General features: G+C 48.3%; 1 protein-coding gene and 1 pseudogene across 1 annotated transcript; one reads left to right on the top strand and one right to left on the bottom strand.

Annotated features, from left to right (window-relative positions):
- Positions 1-1,044: 1,044 nt before the first annotated feature.
- On the top strand, positions 1,045-2,045 carry LOC139052535 (uncharacterized). The gene has a single exon (XM_070529648.1). The coding sequence runs from the start codon at positions 1,071-1,073 to the stop codon at positions 1,926-1,928; it is 858 nt and encodes a 285-aa protein (XP_070385749.1). The 5' UTR covers positions 1,045-1,070; the 3' UTR covers positions 1,929-2,045.
- A 17,550-nt stretch (positions 2,046-19,595) lies between these two features.
- LOC139052515 (uncharacterized) lies at positions 19,596-20,783 on the bottom strand (annotated as a pseudogene).
- Between the last annotated feature and the right edge of the window lie 582 nt (positions 20,784-21,365).

The following is a 21,365-nucleotide window of genomic DNA, read 5'->3' as shown; positions in this document are numbered from 1 at the left end:
TCAGGAATAGAGGAAGCCTAAAAGCAGTGAAGAAGAAACTAGGAATTGGCAAGAATCAGATGTATGCGTTAAGAGACAAAGCCGGCAATATCATTACCAATATGGATGAGATAGTTCAAGTGGCTCAACAGTTCTATAGAGATTTATACAGTACCAGTGGCACCCCAGACGATAATGGAAGAGAAAATAGTCGAGAGGAATTCGAAATCTCACAGGTAACGCCGGAAGAAGTAAAGAAAGCATTGGGAGATATGCAAAGGGGGAAGGCAGCTGGAGAGGATCAGGTAACAGCAGATTTGTTGAAGGATGGTGGACAGATTGTTCTAGAGAAACTGGCCACCCTGTATACGCAATTCCTCATGAGCTCGAGCGTACCGGAATCTTGGAAGAACGCTAACATAATCCTAATCCATATGAAAGGGGACGCCAAAGACTTGAAAAATTACAGACCGATCAGCTTACTGTCAGTTGCCTACAAACTATTTACTAAGGTAATCGCAAATAGAATCAGGAACACCTTAGACTTCTGTCAAGCAAAGGACCAGGCAGGATTCCGTAATGGCTGCTCAACAATAGACCATATTCACACTATCAATCAGGTGATAGAGAAATGTGCGGAATATAACCAACCCTTATATATAGTGTAGCGGCGCGGCGATGGAGCTGCGCACCACCCCCGCAGCCATAAACAACTCCGCGGGGCGTCCCGCGGGCCTCCCGTAAGCGGACCTTCGCGAGTGTTGGACACCAGGCACACGGACACATGATCCGACTCACTGTGCCGAACGTCGTGCGCGAGGTCCCTTTTCTTATTACTGTGTTTACTGCTTTCCTTTCGCACTAGGTCCGCGCACCGCACTTCTCTATGCTCCTTTTCCCTCTTTTCTCCTCTCGCTCTCTAAAGCCCTCGCCACTTCCGGCGCGCTGCGCGCGCCCGCTCAATTCTCTCTTTTGACAGAATAAACTAGACCTTGTTACCGAAAAGACGTGTGTCCGTCTCGTTTACCACGGCTCTACAAAGTGGTGACCCGTAGTTTTCTTCGCGGCACTGCCGAAGTTATTGTGGAGCCATGCACAGCAACGAGATGCAACCAGGCACTGAACCTACGGGCACGACCGAGCAACAAGACGTCTCCGCGGTTTCCATCCGACTCCCACCATACTGGGACCGCAACCCTGCAGTTTGGTTTCTGCAAGCGGAATCGCAATTTATTCTCTCTGGCGTTCGCACGGAACAACGCAAGTACCACCTAGTTGTTTCGGCACTGTCGCCTACTGCTGCAGAAGAAGTTGCCGACCTGCTTTCTGGACCGCCTCCCGCCACTCCATACAGCGATCTTAAGGCTGCCCTTCTCGAGCGCACAACAACATCGCAGCGAGCCCGCATGCAACAGTTGCTCTCCGCAGAGGACTTGGGAGACCGTCGGCCAAGCCAGCTCCTTCGCCGTATGCGACAGCTCATGAGCGACAACACAACAGTAAGCGATGACCGCCTCCTGCGGGAACTGTTCATGCAGCGCCTTCCAGTAAACGTTCAGATGGTACTCGCTACAGCCACGGTGATGGACCTCAACAGCCTGGCCAGCTTGGCGGACAAAGTCATGGAGGTGGTGACGCCAGCGGTGTGCAACGTAACATCATCAAGCACCACTGCGAGTTCAGCCCCGCAAACATCATCCTCCGCCGATTCTCCCATCGACGTGCTCTGCAATCGCCTTGATCAATTAGTTTGTGCTGCGGAGCGTCATCGCACTTCACCCCGTCACGGAAGGTACCGCGGCTCGAGTAGATCACGGCGTCCAAGAGAAGAACGCTCCCGGTCTCAAACGCCACCACGGGTATGCTTTTATCACCGCCGCTTCGGGCAGGAGGCGCGCCACTGCCTCCGTCCTTGTGCATGGCAGGGAAACCAGCCGGCCGACCTTTAATGGCGACAACCGGTCAGGGCCAAAGCAAAAGTCGCCTATTTCATGTCATGGACAGAACCACAGGCCAGCAATACCTGATGGACACCGGGGCGGAGGTCAGCATTATTCCCGCGCAACGTTCCGACCGAACTACACCGCCGACCTCCTATCTTCAAGCTGTCAACGGTAGCAGGATACCTGTTTACAAGTCGCGGTCCCTTACCCTGAATCTTGGCCTGCGCCGCGTGTTCCGTTGGGTTTTCCTCGTCGCTGATGTTCGCCGTGCTCTTATTGGCGCTGATTTCCTGGACCACCATGGACTGCTCGTCGATGTGAAACGCCAACGCCTGCTCGACACTGCTACGTTGCTGTCTGTTCATGGCGTCGTTTCCTGTGACTCGCCTATAGTCGCCCCAACCACAATTGCTGGTGATCCTTTTGCTTGCCTCCTTCAAAAGTTCCCCAACCTCACGCGACCACCAGACTGGACAAAGCCCGTACAACATGATGTACGTCATCACATCATAACAACTGGTCCACCTGTATTTGCTCGCCCACGACGACTCGCCCCGGACAAACTCAAAATTGCCAAAGCAGAGTTCGAACACATGTTAGAACTTGGAATCGTACGACCATCGTCCAGCAGCTGGGCGTCCCCGCTCCATTTGGTCCCCAAGAAATCAGGTGACTGGAGGCCGTGTGGGGACTACCGATGCCTGAACGCAAAAACCATTCCGGATCGGTACCCACTGCCTAACATCCAAGATTTCACGTCGGCACTGGATGGCACTACAGTGTTTTCCAAAATTGACCTGGTGCGAGCCTTTCACCAAATTCCTGTCGCACAAGAAGACATTCCAAAAACAGCAATTACTACCCCATTTGGCCTCTTTGAATTTTTGAGAATGCCTTTCGGTCTCCGAAATGCCGCACAGACATCACAGCGGTTCATCGACACAGTCACACGCGGTCTGCCGTTCGTTTTCGCCTACGTTGACGACTTGCTTGTGGCAAGCTCATCCCACGAAGAGCACCTCCAACATCTCCATCAGCTCTTTGAGCGCCTATCAGCAAATGGTATCGTCGTCAACACTGCCAAGAGCGAGTTCGGAGTACCATCACTTGATTTTCTCGGCCATCGCTTGGATAATAACGGCATCCGTCCTCTTCCCCACAAAGTGCAAGCCATCATGGAGTTCCCCAAGCCAGCTTCAATCACTAAGCTGCGCCAGTTTCTAGGCCTGGTAAACTTTTACCGCCGATTCATTAGAAACTGTGCTATGCTGCTGGAACCCCTCGAGCGTTTGCTCTGCGGCAAACAATCGTCAACCGCACTGCCCTGGGACAGCACAACAGATGAAGCTTTCAATTCTGTCAAGCACGCTTTGGCCGATGCCACACTTCTAGCTCATCCCAACCCCAACTATCCATTGTCGCTCATGACGGATGCCTCCAGCTCTGCGGTCGGAGCGGTACTGCAACAAAAAGTAAACGGTGGGTGGCAGCCCCTTGCCTTTTTCTCAAAACGCATGACCCCCGCACAAACACGCTACAGTGTTTTCGGCCGTGAGTTGCTCGCCATGTTTCTCGCCGTGAGGCATTTCCGACACCTACTTGAAGGCCGCTCGTTCACAATCTTCACTGACCACAAGCCTCTCACCTACTCAATCGGCCGCTCTGAATCATTATACACTCCACGTGAGGTGCGCCAGCTCGCTTTCATCTCAGAGTTTTCAACTGACATACGCCACGTCAGCGGCGTTGACAACTCACCAGCTGACGCCCTCAGTCACGTGGATGCTATCACACGCAGTCGCTCCAAGAGCTCTATCTCAACATCATTTCCTTTCAACCTCCAAGAATTGGCTACACAACAAGCTAATGACTCTGAGCTCCGTCACCCACGTGACTCCTCAACATCTCTTCAGCTTGAATCAGTTACCTTTGAAGATGTGCCAATTGTTTGCGACACCTCCACGGGCACACCTCGGCCTTACCTAACCACCTCATTCCGCAAGCAAATATTTGACTCATATCACACTCTTGCACACCCAGGCATTCGCGCATCCCAAAAGCTTGTCTCATCACGCTTCGTCTGGCCGGGCATGAACGCAGATATCAGAGACTGGGTCCGCTCGTGCGCACCTTGTCAGCGCGCGAAAGTTCAGCGGTACCCTGTGCCCCCCACAAAGCCTTTCTTGCAACCCGACGAACGTTTCTCCGTTGTGCACGTCGACATTGTCGGCCCGCTACCCCCATGCCAAGGCTATCGCTATCTTCTGACATGTGTCGACCGCTTTACACGCTGGCCCGAAGCGACACCTATCCCCGACATGTCTGCAGCTACTGTCGCCGCAGCTTTTGTTTCCGTTTGGGTATCCCGATTTGGCTGTCCAACGAAAGTTGTCACTGATCGAGGCCGGCAATTCGAATCGTCCCTTTTCACGGAGCTACTTCACCTTCTCGGAACAGCACGCTTGCGAACTGCCTCCTACCACCCTCAAACAAATGGCCTCGTCGAGAGATTTCATCGCCATCTCAAGGCAGCACTCACAGCGCACGGCTGCCCAAACAAGTGGGTTGACAGACTTCCGCTCACGCTTCTCGGAATTCGATCTGCCTTCAAAGAGGACCTCTCCTGCGCTACTGCGGAGCTTGTTTACGGCACCTCGCTTCGCCTGCCAGCCGACTTCTTCGAAGAAAACACCCTCACCTCCTCTCTAACAGCAAGCGAGTACGTCGACCAGCTTCGCGATGTGTTCCGAAACCTCCGCCCGCAGCCTACGCGTTTTAACAAACTCCGTGCAGCGTACATCACTTCGGACTTGCAGACAGCCACACATGTTTTTGTGCGTTACGGCCCTGTGCGCGGCTCGCTGCAGCCCCACTACCTCGGGCCATTCCCGGTTTTAGAACGTTTTCCTTCTAACTTCGTCGTCGACGTAAATGGGACACGAGATAAAATCGCGCTTGAGCGACTCAAGCCAGCATTCAGCGAGGCACCCGCGCTTAATTATCTCGCCTCCCCGGAACATGCGTACTCCTCCTTGCAAGTGCGCGGTTCGTCACCTCTTCGTCGCGTTCACTGGGCTGCCACTTGTGCATTGTGAGCATCGTTCGTCGCTTCAGCTTCCTCTCTAAGGGGGGAGCAATCTGTAGCGGCGCGGCGATGGAGCTGCGCACCACCCCCGCAGCCATAAACAACTCCGCGGGGCGTCCCGCGGGCCTCCCGTAAGCGGACCTTCGCGAGTGTTGGACACCAGGCACACGGACACATGATCCGACTCACTGTGCCGAACGTCGTGCGCGAGGTCCCTTTTCTTATTACTGTGTTTACTGCTTTCCTTTCGCACTAGGTCCGCGCACCGCACTTCTCTATGCTCCTTTTCCCTCTTTTCTCCTCTCGCTCTCTAAAGCCCTCGCCACTTCCGGCGCGCTGCGCGCGCCCGCTCAATTCTCTCTTTTGACAGAATAAACTAGACCTTGTTACCGAAAAGACGTGTGTCCGTCTCGTTTACCACGGCTCTACAATAGCTTTTATTGATTACGAGAAAGCGTTTGATTCTGTCGAAGCCTCAGCAGTCATGGAGGCATTATGGAACCAGGGTGTAGACGAGCCTTATGTAAAAATACTGAAAGATATCTATAGCGGCTCCACAGCCACCGTAGTCCTCCATAAAGAAAGCAACAAAATCCCAATAAAGAAAGGCGTCAGGCATGGAGATAGGATCTCTCCGATGCTATTCACAGCGTGTTTACAGGAGGTATTCCGAGACCTGGATTGGGAAGAATTGGGGATAAAAGTTAATGGAGAATAGCTTAGTAACTTGCGATTCGCTCATGATATTGCTTTGCTTAGTAACTCAGGGGACCAATTGCAATGCATGCTCACTGCCCTGGAGAGGCAAAGCAAAAGAGTGGGTCTAAAAATTAATCTGAAGAAAACTAAAGTAATGTTTAACAGTCTCGGAAGAGAACAGCAATTTACAATAGGTAGCGAGGCACTGCAAGTGGTAAGCGAATACATCTACTTTGGGCAGGTAGTTACAGCGGATCCGGATCATGAGACGGAAATAATCAGAAGAATAAGAATGGGCTGGGGTGCGTTTGGCAGGAATTCTCAGATCATAAACAGCAGGTTGCCATTATCCCTCAAGAGAAAAGTGTATAATAGCTGCGTCTTACCAGTACTCACCTACGGGGCAGAAACCTGGAGGTTTACGAAAAGGGTTCTACTCAAATTGAGGACGACGCACCGAGCTATGGAAAGAAGAATGATAGGTATAACGTTAAGGGATAAGAAAAGAGCAGATTGGGTGAGGGAAGAAACTCGAGGTAATGACATCTTAGTTGAAATCAAGAAAAAGAAATGGGCATGGGCAGGACATGTAATGAGGAAGGAAGATAACCGATGGTCATTAAGGGTTACGGACTGGATTACAAGGGAAGGAAAGCGTAGCAGGGGACGGCAGAAAGTTAGGTGGGCGGATGAGAAATAGAATTCACGAGGGTTGCAATGTGGGCTTGTTGGTAATGCATCTTCAAGGGGAGTATGGTAGCGCGATTCAAAGACGGGACAAGAGAATAGAGAATAGAGAATGTCCCTTTGTATGCTCTCTTGTCCCGTCTTTGAATCGCGCTACCATACTCCCCTTGGAGAAATAGAAGTTTGCAGGGACGACACGACCACAATTAGGACATGACCGGGGTAGTTGGAGAAGTATGGGAGAGGCCTTTGCCCTGCAGTGGGCGTAACCAGGCTGATGATGATGATATAGTAAAGGTCGTAAGTGCCTACGCTCCAACTTCCTATGATGATGAATAATAGATAGAACAGTTCTATGAAGATGTAGTAGCAATGTGAAATTACAAACTCCGTACCCAGTTGAAAAACACAACAGGAAATTTTAAGAGTCTGTCGTATTTTGGGACGTTGTTTCTGTAGTTCTGTTGCCTGTAGTTCTGTTGTCTGTAGTGTGACGTCCTGTAGTAGAAAGTTGTGTAGTTCTTGATCAATATTTAATTAAAAATTGACAGAGACGTCCTTAAGGTTATGTAAATTTGTTAGTACAAAAAAGAAAAACATAAAAGTTAAAAAAAAAACGTCGTCGCCTAGGATTCGAACATGGGACCTCACGATTCCGAGCCCGGCATCTTACCACTGCACCACCCCTGACATGCTTTTCGAGGGTACGTTTTGGCCATATGAACAGTACGACGAGCCGATGCGCTGATGTTTACATTTGCATTTTGAGAGCCAAGATCCGCTATCACTCCACCGCGTCAAGTGCCGCATCTCTAGAAGAGCAAGAGTGTTCGTACCATCGACGTACATCTTGCAGTGCTAGAACATCGATTTTGATGTACGATATCCTTATTAAATAAGACATTCAGAAATAGACAACGTTGACTTTTAGGGTTATTACTGCTAGTTTCGACAGTTGTCTCTCGTTCTTTACACTTTTGAGCGCGCATATAATTCGTGTGTTGAATGCAAAACAGCTAATGAACATTCGTGGATGAGAGTTCTTTCTGACAGCATACTGGCTTCTCACGGCAGCACTGTACCAGATTAATGAGACCCGAGCGAGACAGCTTTTCACGCAACTTTGTGGAACAACCCAAATCTTCTTTTCCGCTTCGCATAAGCTTGTGAAATATTCCTGGGAAATTAACTAATGTGTCAGTGTAACAGCACATGTAAGTCCACAGGCCTGTGTGCCACATCTTACAAAAAAAAACGGATACGCAGCCATTCCCGCAGATGGTATGATTTTGATCAGTGGCCGATTTTGAGGTGGCCGGTAGGGCGTTGGTGGTGCCGCGTCGTCACGGCAAAATTGTAACTATTCGCCACGTCGACTTTATTACCGGTGTCGGCGCCATCAGCATTGCCGGCTTCAGAGAAGGGCGAGAAGCCCGACTTCAGAACTCTTGTTGTCGCGACAGAATGCTTCTGTTGCGAAATCAGAATTTCTGTCCTAATGTCAGAAATGTCTCCCAATTAAGAAATGTCAACGACTTCTGTCGTACAACAGAATTTCTGTAGTTGCGACAGGAATTCCTTTTGTCTTTTTCAACCGGGCACTACAGAAGCTTGTCGCATCACACAATTTCAGTGCACTTCTGTTGTCATCATTGGGTACATGTTCCGCCGATAGGTTTCCGTTGTGGAACAGTTCTCTGTAGTACAACAGAAGTTTGTCCATTACTTCAGGAACACTTCAGTTATGACAACTGGGGGCCTGTTGCAATGATAGGCTTCTGTCGTACAACAACATTTTTCTGTAGTACAACAGAAGTTGGTCGCATTACTTCAGGAACACTTCTGTTGTGACAATGGGGGCCTGTTGCCACAATAGGTTTCTGTAGTATTTCAACAGCTCTCTGTAGCACTACAGAAGTTTTTCTGGTTACTTCAGGAACATTACTGTTGGGACAACAGGGTGCCTGTAGTGATGACAATTTTTTCTGTAGTACTACAAAAATCTGTTGTAGAGCTTCAGTTTTCTGTTGTAACAACAGACATACGACAGACTATACTTCTGTAGTAGCAACAACAAATGTCTGTTGTACATCAGAAAAGTCTGTCGCTCCATTAGGAATCTGTAGTTACTACAGAAAAATCCTGTTGTACAACAGAAATTTCTGTAGTACTACAAAAATCTGTTGTAGAGCTTCAGCTTTCTGTAGTAACAACAGACATACGACAGACAGTACTTCTGTAGTAGCAACAACAAATGTCTGTTGTACATCAGAAAAGTCTGTCGCTCCATCAGGAATCTGTAGTTACTACAGAAAAATCCTGTTGTACAAAAGAAATTTCTGTAGTACTGAACACAACCTCTGTTGTCATTTTCAACTGGGTATACTGGTGTCATGGGCGACTTCAATGCAAAAGGAGGGGAAAAGCAGGCTGGGGAACAAGCAATCGGCAACAGCATCGATTCTAGGAATAGTAGTGGAGAGATGGTAGAATTGGCGGAAAAGAATAGTCACCGAATAATGATACCTTCTTCAGGAAGCGCATTGACAGGAAGTGGACCTGGAAAACCCCTAATGGAGGAACAAGAAATTAAATAAATTTCATTCCCCCTGCCGGTCCCAGCACAGTCAAGGATGTAGAAATGTTAGGCATCGTAAAACGCAGTAATCATAGATTAGTGATGTTTAGGCCTGGTCTGAATTTCAAGAGAGGAAGAGCAAGATTTGTCAAGAAGAAACAGGCCAACCTAGGCGCTGTAACGGCAAAAGCAGACCAATTTAGGCTGTTGCTTGCAAAGAAATATTCAGCCTTAGAATAGAGGGATGAAAAGGACATAGAGTTAATGAACGAAACCGTAGCTAGACTGGCTTCAGAAGGAGCAATTGAAGTAGGAGCTAAGAAACCGAGGCAACCAATAAAAAAATAAGTAATAATGGGAAGTACGAGAGCGTTGGACTAAAGAGATCACATAGAATTCGCTGAACTGTCAAAGCCAGCAAACAAGCAGGAAGTAAGCGATATACGAAATCGTGACGTCGGAAACACTGAGGAAGCGGTAAAAAATGGGCGCCGCACTAAATTAGGGAGAAGAAAACTTCGCATAGGACAAGCCAAGATGTATGCACTGAAAGAAAAGCAGGGTAATAACACCGGCAATTTTCATAATATAGTAAAAGCAGCGGAAGAATTCTATACTGACCTGTACAGTACCCAAAGCAGCCATCAGGAGCATAGCCAGGGCAGGGGGGGGGGCTTACCCGTGTTCATCCCGCCCCCACTCGAAATTCGAAATTTTGTCGTGGTGTCATGCACCGCCGACAAAAACAATTCCCGGGGCCGGCAATCAGTCTGGATTTTCTCTAGAATGTATTTCCCGCTCGAAAATACATTTTGGCGCATACATTGCAAACTCGGGCTGGATTTCGTGGCAACACCCATCCACCTGGAGTTACATAACACAAGAAACCCCACCCGAGCACAAAGTTTCAAGGCCGTTTAGATGGCGAGCGGGCTCGTCGCGTAATCTCGCGGAGGACGCGGAATCGACGGAGCACATAGACTTGAATTCCGAATCTTTATGGGTGTAAAGTTCTCATAAATTTTTAATGTGAAAAGTGCATTGACATTTCCGAAGTCATGCTTTATATTTTCAATTTCGAAACCTTGTGGGTTTAATGATTTTATAAGGATTTGAGGCCAAAGGTGCATTGACCTTTCATATGTCCTACCTCGGACCATACAACGATACAAGGCAACTCAACACACTCTGAAACAACTTGAAAAACCACACAGCGAGGTCCGATATGATGAAGCGTTGTGGCGGTACACTTGTGCCGTCATGTCACAAAAAAGAATATCAGCATTTTCTTTTTCACTGACTCCAATGCATCCATATAAAGACACTAAAGCCAGTAAAGGTAAATACGCTTGCTTAAAATATACTGATGGGTTTGCTGGTGAGCCACGATGTTGAATCAGCGCATTTAAATCTGACACGTACATGCACCCATAGAACAGACATATACAGGCGCCGAACTGCAAATATTGCTATATTTCTCAAAGACCTTTTGTAGTGTCTCTTTTGAGGCGCACGTGCTATGATGGCAGTGACGCGTCAACGCGACCCAGGGTAAAACGCGCATACACACACCAAACAGAAGAAAACAAAGATGTCTTCTTTTTTTTCTTTTTGTATTTCCACTCTATAAATAATCGAAGTCCGAAAAAGCGGCACGCTTTTTCAGAGAATGATACCAAGGGGCAAGTGATGCACCTGACTTTCTATTGGTCAATTTCTATCGCTTCAAGAATAACACTTGTTTTTTTGTGCGTATGTGTGTTCCCTGCGCACAGGAGGAGGAAGTAAACTTTATTACTCTAGAAAGAGTAATTCAGCGGTCGTGCCGGATGTCTTGATCTTCTATTGGTTGATGAAGATCTCCGGCCTGCATGGTTGGCGCCCCTATTCCAGGGCACCACTGAGCGTGGCTGCTCGTCGGGCATGATCCATCAGCTTCCGTTGGAGGCTAGGGTCGCCGCTGGAGAGCACGCTCTCCCACTGCTCCGCACTCGGATTTTCTATTTTGTGGAATTCCTTATTTGTATTGCACTCCCATGTGATGTGATAAAGTGTGGGTATTGCACCACACCACGGGCATGTGTCCCTGTATTGACTTGGGAACATTTTGCATAGTATATGTAAATTTGGGAAAGTTCCTGTCTGCAGCTTTCGCCAGTAAACTGCCTGTTGTTGAGTGAGTGTATTGTGGGGCGGGGGATATCTGATTCTCGTCCCTCTATGGTAATTTAGTATGTCAGAGTACGTAGGGATCACTGTCATGAAATCCTCAGGATCTCTATTTAGGTCCGCTCGGTTTGCATGCTCGCGAGCGATCCTATCAACCCTTTGGTTGCCCTCAATCTCAGTGTGCCCAGGTACCCAAAAGATGGTGTGTCTGATGCGTTTATTCTGTTGGCCAGCGCGGAGGAAGATTTGGAGCGCTTTTTGACCGATTCTGCCATTAATGTAGTTTCGGCATGCTTCCTTGGAGTCGGTTAGAATTATAAGGGATCTATTTGTGCGGTAGCCCTCCACAGCTGCTAGAGCAACAGCCATTTCCTCTCCCTCGGTTACCGTACAATCCCGTGCCGACGCGCAAGCGATTTCCCTATAGTCCGAGTCTATTACTGCCGCGACAACTCTTTGTTGTGTTTCCCGTCGTTCTCGAGGATACACCGCGGCGTCCGTGTATACCGTGTTCGCTTTTGTTGCTAGGTATTTTTCCACATATTCTGCCCTAGCGTTCCGCCTGGCTGTGTGTAAATTTGGGTCCATGTTTCTTGGTAGGGACCCTACCTTGATGGTGCTGCGATACATATCGGGTAGGTTTGCCGTTCTTTGTTCTTGCCTTTCAATTTCTTTTTGCCCCAGTTTTTTTAGGAGCTTTCTGCCCGTGGTAGTCTGCTGGAGTCTGAGTAGCTGCGACCCTAATTGTGCTTCTCTGAGCTCCTCGAACGTGTTGTGGAGTCCGAGGGCCAGGAGCTTCTCTGTCGAGGTGTTGGCCGGCAGGTGAAGCGCTGTTTTGAATGCTTTCCTTATGATGGCGTCGACCTGATCCCGTTCGCCTTTGTTTGTGTTGTAATATGGGAGGGCGTACGTAATCCGGCTGATTATGAGGCTCTTAACCAGCTTGACTGTATCTTCCTCCTTCATGCCGCTTCTTTTTTACGAGACGCGGGTGATCATACGTGCCACCTGTGCCGTCGTTTGCTTGAGTAGGTTTATGGTGTGTGTGCAGCGTTGATTGCTCTGCACCCACATTCCCAGAATCCTGACGGCTTCTTTTTCTGGTATCTTTTGTCCTTGTAGGGTGACGTCGATTTGTTCTTCCGAGCGTTTTCCTCTTCTGACTCTCAGGAGCTCTGATTTCTCCGTGGAGCAGGCGAGGCCTCTTTCCCTAACACATTCTTCCACGCATGTTGCTGCGGCTTCTAGTCGTTCTTCTTTTTGGCTGAGCGAGCCTTGGTTAGTCCAGACGGTGATATCGTCGGCATAAATGGCGTGATGTATGCCGTCGATTTCTTCCAGCTTCCGGGCTATCCCTATCATGGCAATGTTGAAAAGGATCGGTGAGATCACGGATCCCTGCGGGGTTCCTTTGTTAGGCGTGTGGAACTTGTCTGTCCGCAGGTCTCCTAACCCCACCGTGGCTGTTCTGTTTGATAGGAACGCTGTCACGTAGCCGTGGATTCTTCTCCCGCTGTTGAGATCATCCAGTCCCTTGAGGATGGACGCGTGGCTGACGTTGTCGAACGCCCCTTTGACATCGAGTGCCATTATTATGTTTTCTCCGTTATAGGGGATGTTGCTTAGAACCCCCTCTTTAATTTGTAGTAGGACGTCTTGGGTTGATAATTTGGTGCGAAAGCCGAACATACTGTGGGGATACAGATCTTCATCTTCCATGTATTGTTGTAGCCTCCTTGTCACGATTCGCTCATACAACTTGCCAAGGCACGAAGTGAGTGATATCGGCCGTAGGTTTTCTACTAGTAGCTTTTTCCCTGGCTTGGGGATCATAACTACTTCTGCATGTTTCCATTCCTCTGGCAGTGTCCCCGCTTCCCAATGTGTATTGAGGAAGTTCGTCAGCTGTGTGACCGCCTCATCACTTAGGTTTCGGATTAGGGCGTTTCTAATCTTGTCGGCGCCTGCTGCTGTGTTCCGGGTCGATGCCTTAACTGCTGCGAAAACTTCCTCCCTGGTGATGGGTCTGTCTAGGTCGGGGTTTTCTTCGCCTCGGTATCTCTCCGTGTACGCTTCGGGTTTATCTTGCCCGTAGCACTTTACACGGACTTTTTTTAGTAGCTCTTCTTCTGTCCCTTCAAATTGGTGTACTAGTCTTTGGATGGCCTTGTTACTTTCTGACTTGGTCTTGGTTGGGTCCATTAGAGCCTTGAGGATACGCCAGGTCTTTGCGGTGCTGAGGGTTCTATTCAGCGAGTCGCTAAACTTTTGCCAACTTTGTCGTGTGAGTTGGGCTGCGTATTCCTCTGCCTCCTTGGTAACCTCTGCTATCTTCTTTAGCTTCTTATTTAGCCGTTGTTTTTTCCACCGTTTGGTTAGTCCACGCCTTGCCTCCCATAACCTGAGGAGTCGCGAGTCCACCTCCGGTGTTTACTCTGACCTTTCGACCTCCTGGGTGTAATGTTGTTGTATTTCCTTAAGTTGTTTGCACCATTCCTCTATGGAAGTTATCCCACCCTCCATGTGCTTGCATTCTTTGCGAAAAGCGTTCCAGTCCGTTATTTTGGCTGTTCCTATCTTGCGCTTGACGTTCTCTGCTGACACTTGCGTTCTTATAATGAAATGGTCGCTACCCAGGTTCTCCAGCAGGTTCTCCCACGTGGCTTGCCTAGCTCCCCTGACGTATGTCAGGTCTGGGCATGTGTCGAGACTAACGCTGTTGCCTAGGCGCGTTGGTTGGTTTGCGTCCGTTAAGAGGGTGCAGGTTGTGATTTCTGCTGCGTCGCTAACTTACGTACCCTTCTTAGTGTCTTTTTTATATCCCCAGCTCTGTCCCCTGGCATTAAAGTCGCCCATTATTAGCAGAGTGTTGGATTTCGCTAGCTTGCTGGCTCCTATGAAAAGTTTCTGAAAATCCCCATCATTTTGTCGTGGTGGACTGTATAAGTTTATGATAAAAGTGCTTTTTTGTTTTTCCTTTTTCTTCGGAATTATCTCTGTCACGATGTGTTCTATCCGCGTGTCCGGAATTTCATCGTGTGCTATGGCGACTAGATTTTTACTAATTAAGGTGGCTGTGCGATCTTTTTCTTGGCACGTGTATCCCTTGAGTGTCGGTACGGTGTTTGTCTCCTGCAGCGCGATTATGTCAGGAGGATTTAACTGTGAATTTATGAATTGCTGCAGCGGGCCTTGCTTTTTGCGGTAGCCTCTGCAGATCCACTGCCATATATCTAATGTGTTGTGTCTAGCCATGTTGGTTTATCGTTGGTTGTTGTTATACTTTGGTTTTCGGTGCCGAATCTTTTTTCGTGATAGAGTCTATCTCTAGCCTCATTTGTTATCTTTTGCGTATTTTGATTTTTTATGTAGTTGCGAAAACTTTGATCTTGCATTGCGATTTTTTGTTGTATCAAATTCATTTGCTCCTGCATTTTTTGCATAAAGGATTGCATTTGCATTTCTACGGTTCCCTTTTCCGGCTGCTGTGGCTGTTGCTCCATAGCTAAAGGTGGAGTCTGCTGTCGCGGTAGGCTACCCACCCTTTGCTCTCGCAGTTCCCTGATTAGTTCTTTGATTCTCTCCTCTAGTTTTTCTGTTTTCTTCGTCTCGCCTTAGAGCCTTATTTTCTTCCCTTAGTTGTTTAGGTTCGTTGTCGTTATTGTTATTATCCGAGTGCGGAAACAGTGATTTGGGAGGGCCTGCCCCCCAGCTTACCTTAACTCCGCCCTTCTTTTGTTGTTGTTGTTGTTCTTGTGGTGGTGTTGGCTGCTGTTTCCACTACCCTTGGGCTGCAGGTGGTGGCCTCAGCGGTGAGAAGGAGCTGTCCCTGGACTGGCTCCGGTCCCGGCTCCCTGCAATGAAAGGCTTAGTGAACTGAATCTTTAGCCGTGCAGTGATAATTGTACTCAGCCTTGTATTCAAGCACTAGCCCGTCTTCCCAATGCATACTTTGTTACAGCACAGAGGGATCTCATCACCCACTATCTCTGTACAAGTGACGCATGGCTTTCGGTGGTTGATTGCACAGGGAGTCGTTCCATTTTCTGCGTGATTCACCTTTTTGCAGGCTTAATAATCGCACAGGTGCCGAAAACCCCACAGCAACGACTGCTCTTTGGCCTATCTTTCGCAGATTGTACGGAGCGGAGCCACGCGCAGTGACAATGACTGTCCAGACAAGGTGGTCATACCATATGTTCACACAATTAGCCACAATCTGCGAAAGATAGGCCAAAGGGTCGTCCTTGATGTGGTGTTCCCGGCACCTGGGCGTTTGTCGAGCCTGTGCAAAAGGTGAATGTTGTAAAATAAGGAACGAGTCCTGTGCGATCAACCACCGAAAGCCTTACGTGTGCAGAGAGAGAGTGGTTCATAAGTTCATTCTGTCCTGCTACAGTGCGATGAGCAAAACGAGAACAAGGCGAAAGCAGGAGCGAACGTTTCGAGACGTGGAAGTGCCTTCTTCAAGGCGACATATGTTTTCCTCGCCACAGTATATATAGATGAGATTCTTCTAAAGGGGAGAGGGCGTAAGGCGGGTGGGTGCGGCAACGAGCGAGTCTTTGTTAGCGACGAGGGTGTCGAATTGAGAATAAAGTACTGCTATGCGCAAGGCCAGGGACACGGCTGTCTGTGAATCCCGTGTCAACTCCCGTGTGTCAGCCGGCGTGTCAACGGCTTGAACAGAAGCCCTCTATTGCCGGTTTCTCTGGTGGTCGTGGGGTATCCTGTCTCTGAAAGAGGTAATAGAAGGAGCGCCAGAAACTGGTGCCGGCGAAAAATAAATAGAAAGAAAAAGAAAAGAAAATAGTGAAATGATATAAATAAATGAATAAAAGGAAAAGAAAACGTAACGCAGCAGAAAAAAGATGAAAAAAATACAAAAAAGCGCTACGAAACCAAACTAAGCGTTGTTGCCCATAGCTTGTAATTTGTCATAGCGAATAGATTGTAAAGCTCCCTTTGAAACGTTTATGTCTATTGGTTGCAATGTATCGAGCTTATGGATAAGGTATGATTCTCTGTATTTATTTGTCGATCAGAACGCAAATTTTACCGTAAGACTGACTTGTATTTCTGAGCGTTGATGGCATCTGGCTCGGTTTCCTTGCATCAACAGGAATAAAAAGGCTGTCTGGGGAAAAGCATTAGTTCAGTTTTCAGAACTCTGTAACAGACGGGGCTGCGTGGACATATGCGTTGAAGCGAAAATTACTCACATTTTTGGATGAGTGCTTCGCGGCCTATATTTGGCTGTTTACTGTTAAGACCCAAAACGAAAATACCGTCATTTTGTGACGAATCTGACACGCGTACAATCACATGAAATTCGAGCTCTGACACAGTACCCGAGGTGGAAGCGGCCCCTAGAACGCACGGCTACATTGAAGCACGATATATTGGGTTAGATACTACCACTAATCGCAAAGTGTTTAGTATTCGAAGTGTTGGTATGTCGGTGCCGCTGTGCAGTCTTCGGAGGCTCATCTACCGCATGTAGCGTGTTTCAGCTAATATTTAGGGCCCCGACTGCCCTTTCTCTTTTTCGTCTTTTTTTTATGGGTGAGCTTTCTTTAGCGTATAACCGCAGTTACATAGCTATCGCTTGGCTTAAGACGTGCCTGCATATACTTGAAATTTCCAGGATGTCACCAATTAGGTAACGAAAGAGCTTTATCTAATCACATAGCGAGCGTGAAGCCAACACAGTCGTACTATCGCGCTCAGTAGGAGAAACAGCACGAAAGGGTATAGGAAAGCGGCAGTGCGTTGTTAGATTGTCGATCACATGCGAGCGCTAGTGACTGGGCTGCAATGTACGATCATTGAAGACTGTTGAACCGATGCCTTGATCTGTAGATAAGATTACGAGGACGGCCGACCTTTGCGTGCAGACATCGTTGTGCTTTTAGCGGTACTTATTTTTCTCGGCAAGCTCACCTAACAATTGGTTAGAATCGTCACTCGCTCTTTTCAAACTGCCTTGTTCTTCACATCACTACAACGTTACGGTTTAGACGTGCTACATTATCATTGAGTGAAAACTTGGAAATGGACTAGGACTTCTGTTGTGTGTGTGTTTAAACTTTTAACGAAATAGTTTATTATTTCGTTGCATTTCGACGCGGCCCAAATGCAAAAGCGCCCGTGTTCTGTGCATCAAGGCCACCTTAAAGATCCTTTGGGGGGGAAAATTATTCCGGAGTCTTCAACTAGACAGCATGCCTCAAAATCAAATAGTGGTTCTACATCGGAGAACCAAACAATGCATTAATTTACTATTCATAAATAATGCCAATATTTATCTAATACTTTTCCGTTGTATCTAAACGTGAACTGTGCGGAAATTAACATAAAAATGGAGCAAATTTGTTAATTTTCACTCCCGTGGGCATAGTGTGAACATAAAACATGAGCGCATACATAGTGAATGACACTGTGCCAGTTAGGTAGTCATGCTTTAGAAGCTGCACAGTGATGTATTGCACTGTCTCAAGAGTCATGTGCATGCGAAGAAAGTACTGGTTTGCTGCTAGTGCTAAATTTGTGCTTTTAATAAGCAGCGCTTCAAAGCCTACTATCCCATCACAGAAATGCGCTCACTTAGGGAATACAGGAATGGGAACATCATTTTATATTAATTGTGATAACTGCTAATCAATATTCTAAAACTATTGCGAAAGTATTCGATATTCTATTCGATTGGCTACTAGCACGGTTCGATTCGTATTCAATTCGGTCTCGAAAATCGCTATTCGCGCACCCTGACTCTTTCGCAATAAAATCTGCGACACCATTCTGGAAATTTCCTGTACATGCATGCGCGTCGAACGCTAAGCAACTTTGCAACAGTACTTTCAGGAAGGTCGCCGGAAAAATATTAGAAAGGAAATGTAGAACAGTGGCCTTAAATATTAGCTTAGCCATGGTAAGAGGGGCACCCAACAGTGCACTGTGGTACTCTTCACTCATTCACACATTCACGCATTCCACTCTAGCTGCAACTGCGTATGTGGCGCAATGTTAGTTAGCTCCCTCTCCACAGTAGAGGAGAAGGGTTAATTTTTCTTTTTTTGTTTACTTGATGTCGCTCCCAATACTCTGCGCATTCGCCGCGTTATATTCTAAAGCACTGTTAGCCCACTTGAGGGGCCTACGAAATGGCAGAACTTTGTGCACGTGCTCGTACGAGCACGTGCACAAATTACATTATCGATAACGCTATCGATATAAAAAGAAAGAAAACGTCGGTTCTATTTGTAAACATCTATTCCCGATACGTGGAATGCATAGTGTCACGTGCATGTATTTTAACTTTTTATCGAGGACTGCATTTCACCGGCTAACAACTTAAAGTTACCGGTGAACACAAGCCGCGCCTGCATGATTAGAAATTATTTTAATGTTATCGATTGTTTTACCCGTTGTATGTTGCCACCGAAGCTTGTGTAATCTGATTGTATGTGCGACGCGAATTGTGTAGTACTTTCTAGAACACACGCGGGCACCAGCGATAATTATCGAACATTTGATGACTCATGTATAAAAGCCGACGCACTTCACTGGCAGATCAGATTTTCGACATCGCCGACTGTGTTCTCCGCTATCGTTCAACTTTGAGTGTAGCCTGTTGTTCTGCGCACAGGTTCGCCAAAAAAATGCGTAAGTTAGCCATAGACAGTTTGGCTACCGTGTTTCTGTCACTACCACGTGACATTTCCCCAAACATTTCCCAACATTCGCCAAAAGATTTACCAGTCTTAAGATTAGAAACTGTGTTGCCTGGTGCTTTCATTGTGTTTCTTTACTTGCAGTTCCAGCTCCGTATATCTTTTATTTAGAGTTTTGACCATGCCTTGAAGCTGCTCTACAGTTTCCTGGAGCTTATCATTGTCTGCAGCTTTCTCTTGCAGCGTCACAATGGCGACATTCTTCATGTTGAGAACGTTCGCCAGCATGTGAAGGGAAGCGAAACGTTATTGTTCTCACTTTCCTCTGGAAGGCCTGTTTATGGACTCCCATTATTATTTTATGCCTGTGCACCACACCCACGCAAGCAACTTTGAGGCAATCTTCAAGGTCAAGGCAAGACTGGGCGTATTGTGCGCCACTCGTGGTATCACCGAGGGCTATATCGGTAGATAATTTTCCAGTTAGAGATGCCTCATGGTACATGTTGAGGGCTGCACTGTGTGGCAGTTTTAGTATAACCGCATTTGCAGATGAAGCAAAGTGCACCAAGGTATCTTCGTGAGACATAGCGAGCAAATAAGTACAAACCGGCACAGCGCAAAATCATCTTTTTAAACAAAGATTCACAAAATTGTTGTCCACCTGGTGCGGCTAGAAAAATTCGGAGTGATTAGACTGAACAGCCTGTTCTTATTCCTGTCACCTCTCCTACAGTACCGATGTTTGCGTGTTTGTGGCTCCTGCCTCGACCCGTCCACGCCTACACTGCTTCTTTCATGGCTCTGGGTCCCCCTAAAAAAGCTGTTACCTGGCGACCCATCCTGCCCCCTATACTTTTGCCAGTGGCACCACTGTAGTGAATGCCATCCTGCACAAAAGGCCGGAAGCCGGTTCCGTACACGTCCCTGTTGACCTCCATCATGCTGTACCCGAGTCGTCCGCTCAGACTCCTAATGACCCGATTGGCCTCCATCACCCTCCTTTCTACCTGGTAAGCCTGGCCCTGCACCTCTGGGATAGTGCATATGGTCACAAGCACCCTCTCGGAGGCCTCTCTAAGCTTACTCAGCCCAGTCTCAATGTGCCTCTAAAGGTCCTGGCTTCTCCCCTTAAGCACGTCATTGAGACCAGAATGCATAATGACCAAGCTGTCGCTCTCCGTGCTGACCCCAACTACTCCCCGCGCCTTGGTCATTGCTTCCGCCATGCCCTTGCCCGCTTGTGCCTCCACCTGCACTCGCCCGTCCGCCTTCACTCTCGCCATCATGCCCTGTTCGGCCCTCCCCACATTGGAGTCCCCTATCACCAGGACCCTTCTGCCTGCAAACCGTTCGACTGCAGCCTGTGTCCGCTGCCCCTCCATTTGCGCCCGCTGGCGCCCCTGTGGCTGCAGCGTCGCCTCACTCGGGGCGCGTTGTGCAGCTTCACTATAACTACGCCGTTTCACCGGTGGCGAGCTGACGACGGCTTGCTCTGGCTCTCTGCCTCCCACTTCACCTGTAGGGTCTACCCTACTATCTGAGTTTTTGCCAACACTTTGATGTTCTGACCCGACCTTCTCCGCTGCCCGCGTCTGCAGCGCGTCGAGCTGCCTTTCCAGTTCGGCGCTCCTTTCTTTTTCTTCCTCAAGCTCAGCCACGGTCCTTACTACCTGCGCGGCCTGGACTGCCTCCACCTTGACGAAATTGTCAACTTTCGCCTGCAGTGCTACCCGCTTCTCCTGTTTCTCCCTCAGGTCTGCCTTAAGCTCATCGAACTTAGCCGCCCAATTCCCTTCCAGTTTTTGGACGGCTTCCCTGACGCCCTCGCACGACCTGCACGTGAAGCTAGACCCCTCCGTGTCTGCTAAATCCTGGAACTTAGTTTCGTCGAAGAAGCACCATTGCAGGCACTCGTCGCTCTGCACTTGCTCCCCGTCACCCGCAGCCTTCACATTCTTCGATTTCATCGCTAGGCCTACGTCCCTAGGCCCGACGAGGAAGTTAGCCAAATCACTCAAGCAAAGCCGACCTCGACCGCTATCCTAAATAAAAATAAAGAATTATCACTCCCTACCCCATGTAAGAATCCGAGGAGCTTCCGAGTCCGAGAATTAACTAAGCCTATCAATAGGTCCCTCCTACCACCTAGGCCTAACGGGGGAGCCGCCAGACGTAACAGACCTAGAAAAAGCCGGTACGTTTGCTACTCTTACCAAGAAATCAAAATTTGCGCCCCTACTCCATGCAAAAGAAAACACTTCAAAGCACTAGCTAATAAAGATAAAAGAGTACTTAGCTACGAACGAAGTCGCTGAAGCCTAGACCACCGGAGCCACACGACCACACGAACAGCGCAGATGCGCAGACAGCAGGGCTATCTGGTGGCAAAACCAAAAACCAAAATGACAGGTGACCAAGTGCCATGTGGCTTACCTGAACTCTTATTGGCGGAAGCGCCGCGCGATGCGATTTTTTCTACTCCGAGCAGCAGCACGCGGCGGCGCGATTTCGTGACGGATCATGCTGGGCACGCGGCAAACTGACGCGCG

This window comes from Dermacentor albipictus, unplaced genomic scaffold, assembly GCF_038994185.2.
Source record: "Dermacentor albipictus isolate Rhodes 1998 colony unplaced genomic scaffold, USDA_Dalb.pri_finalv2 scaffold_26, whole genome shotgun sequence".
NCBI lineage: Eukaryota > Metazoa > Arthropoda > Arachnida > Ixodida > Ixodidae > Dermacentor > Dermacentor albipictus.
Note: the sequence above shows the minus strand (reverse complement) of the source record. Positions and strands in the feature narration are given on the sequence as shown.

Bases quoted from the DNA above. Each gene is read 5' to 3' on its own strand.
- LOC139052535 (XM_070529648.1), top strand. From the start codon at position 1,071: ATGCACAGCAACGAGATGCAACCAGGCACTGAACCTACGGGCACGACC.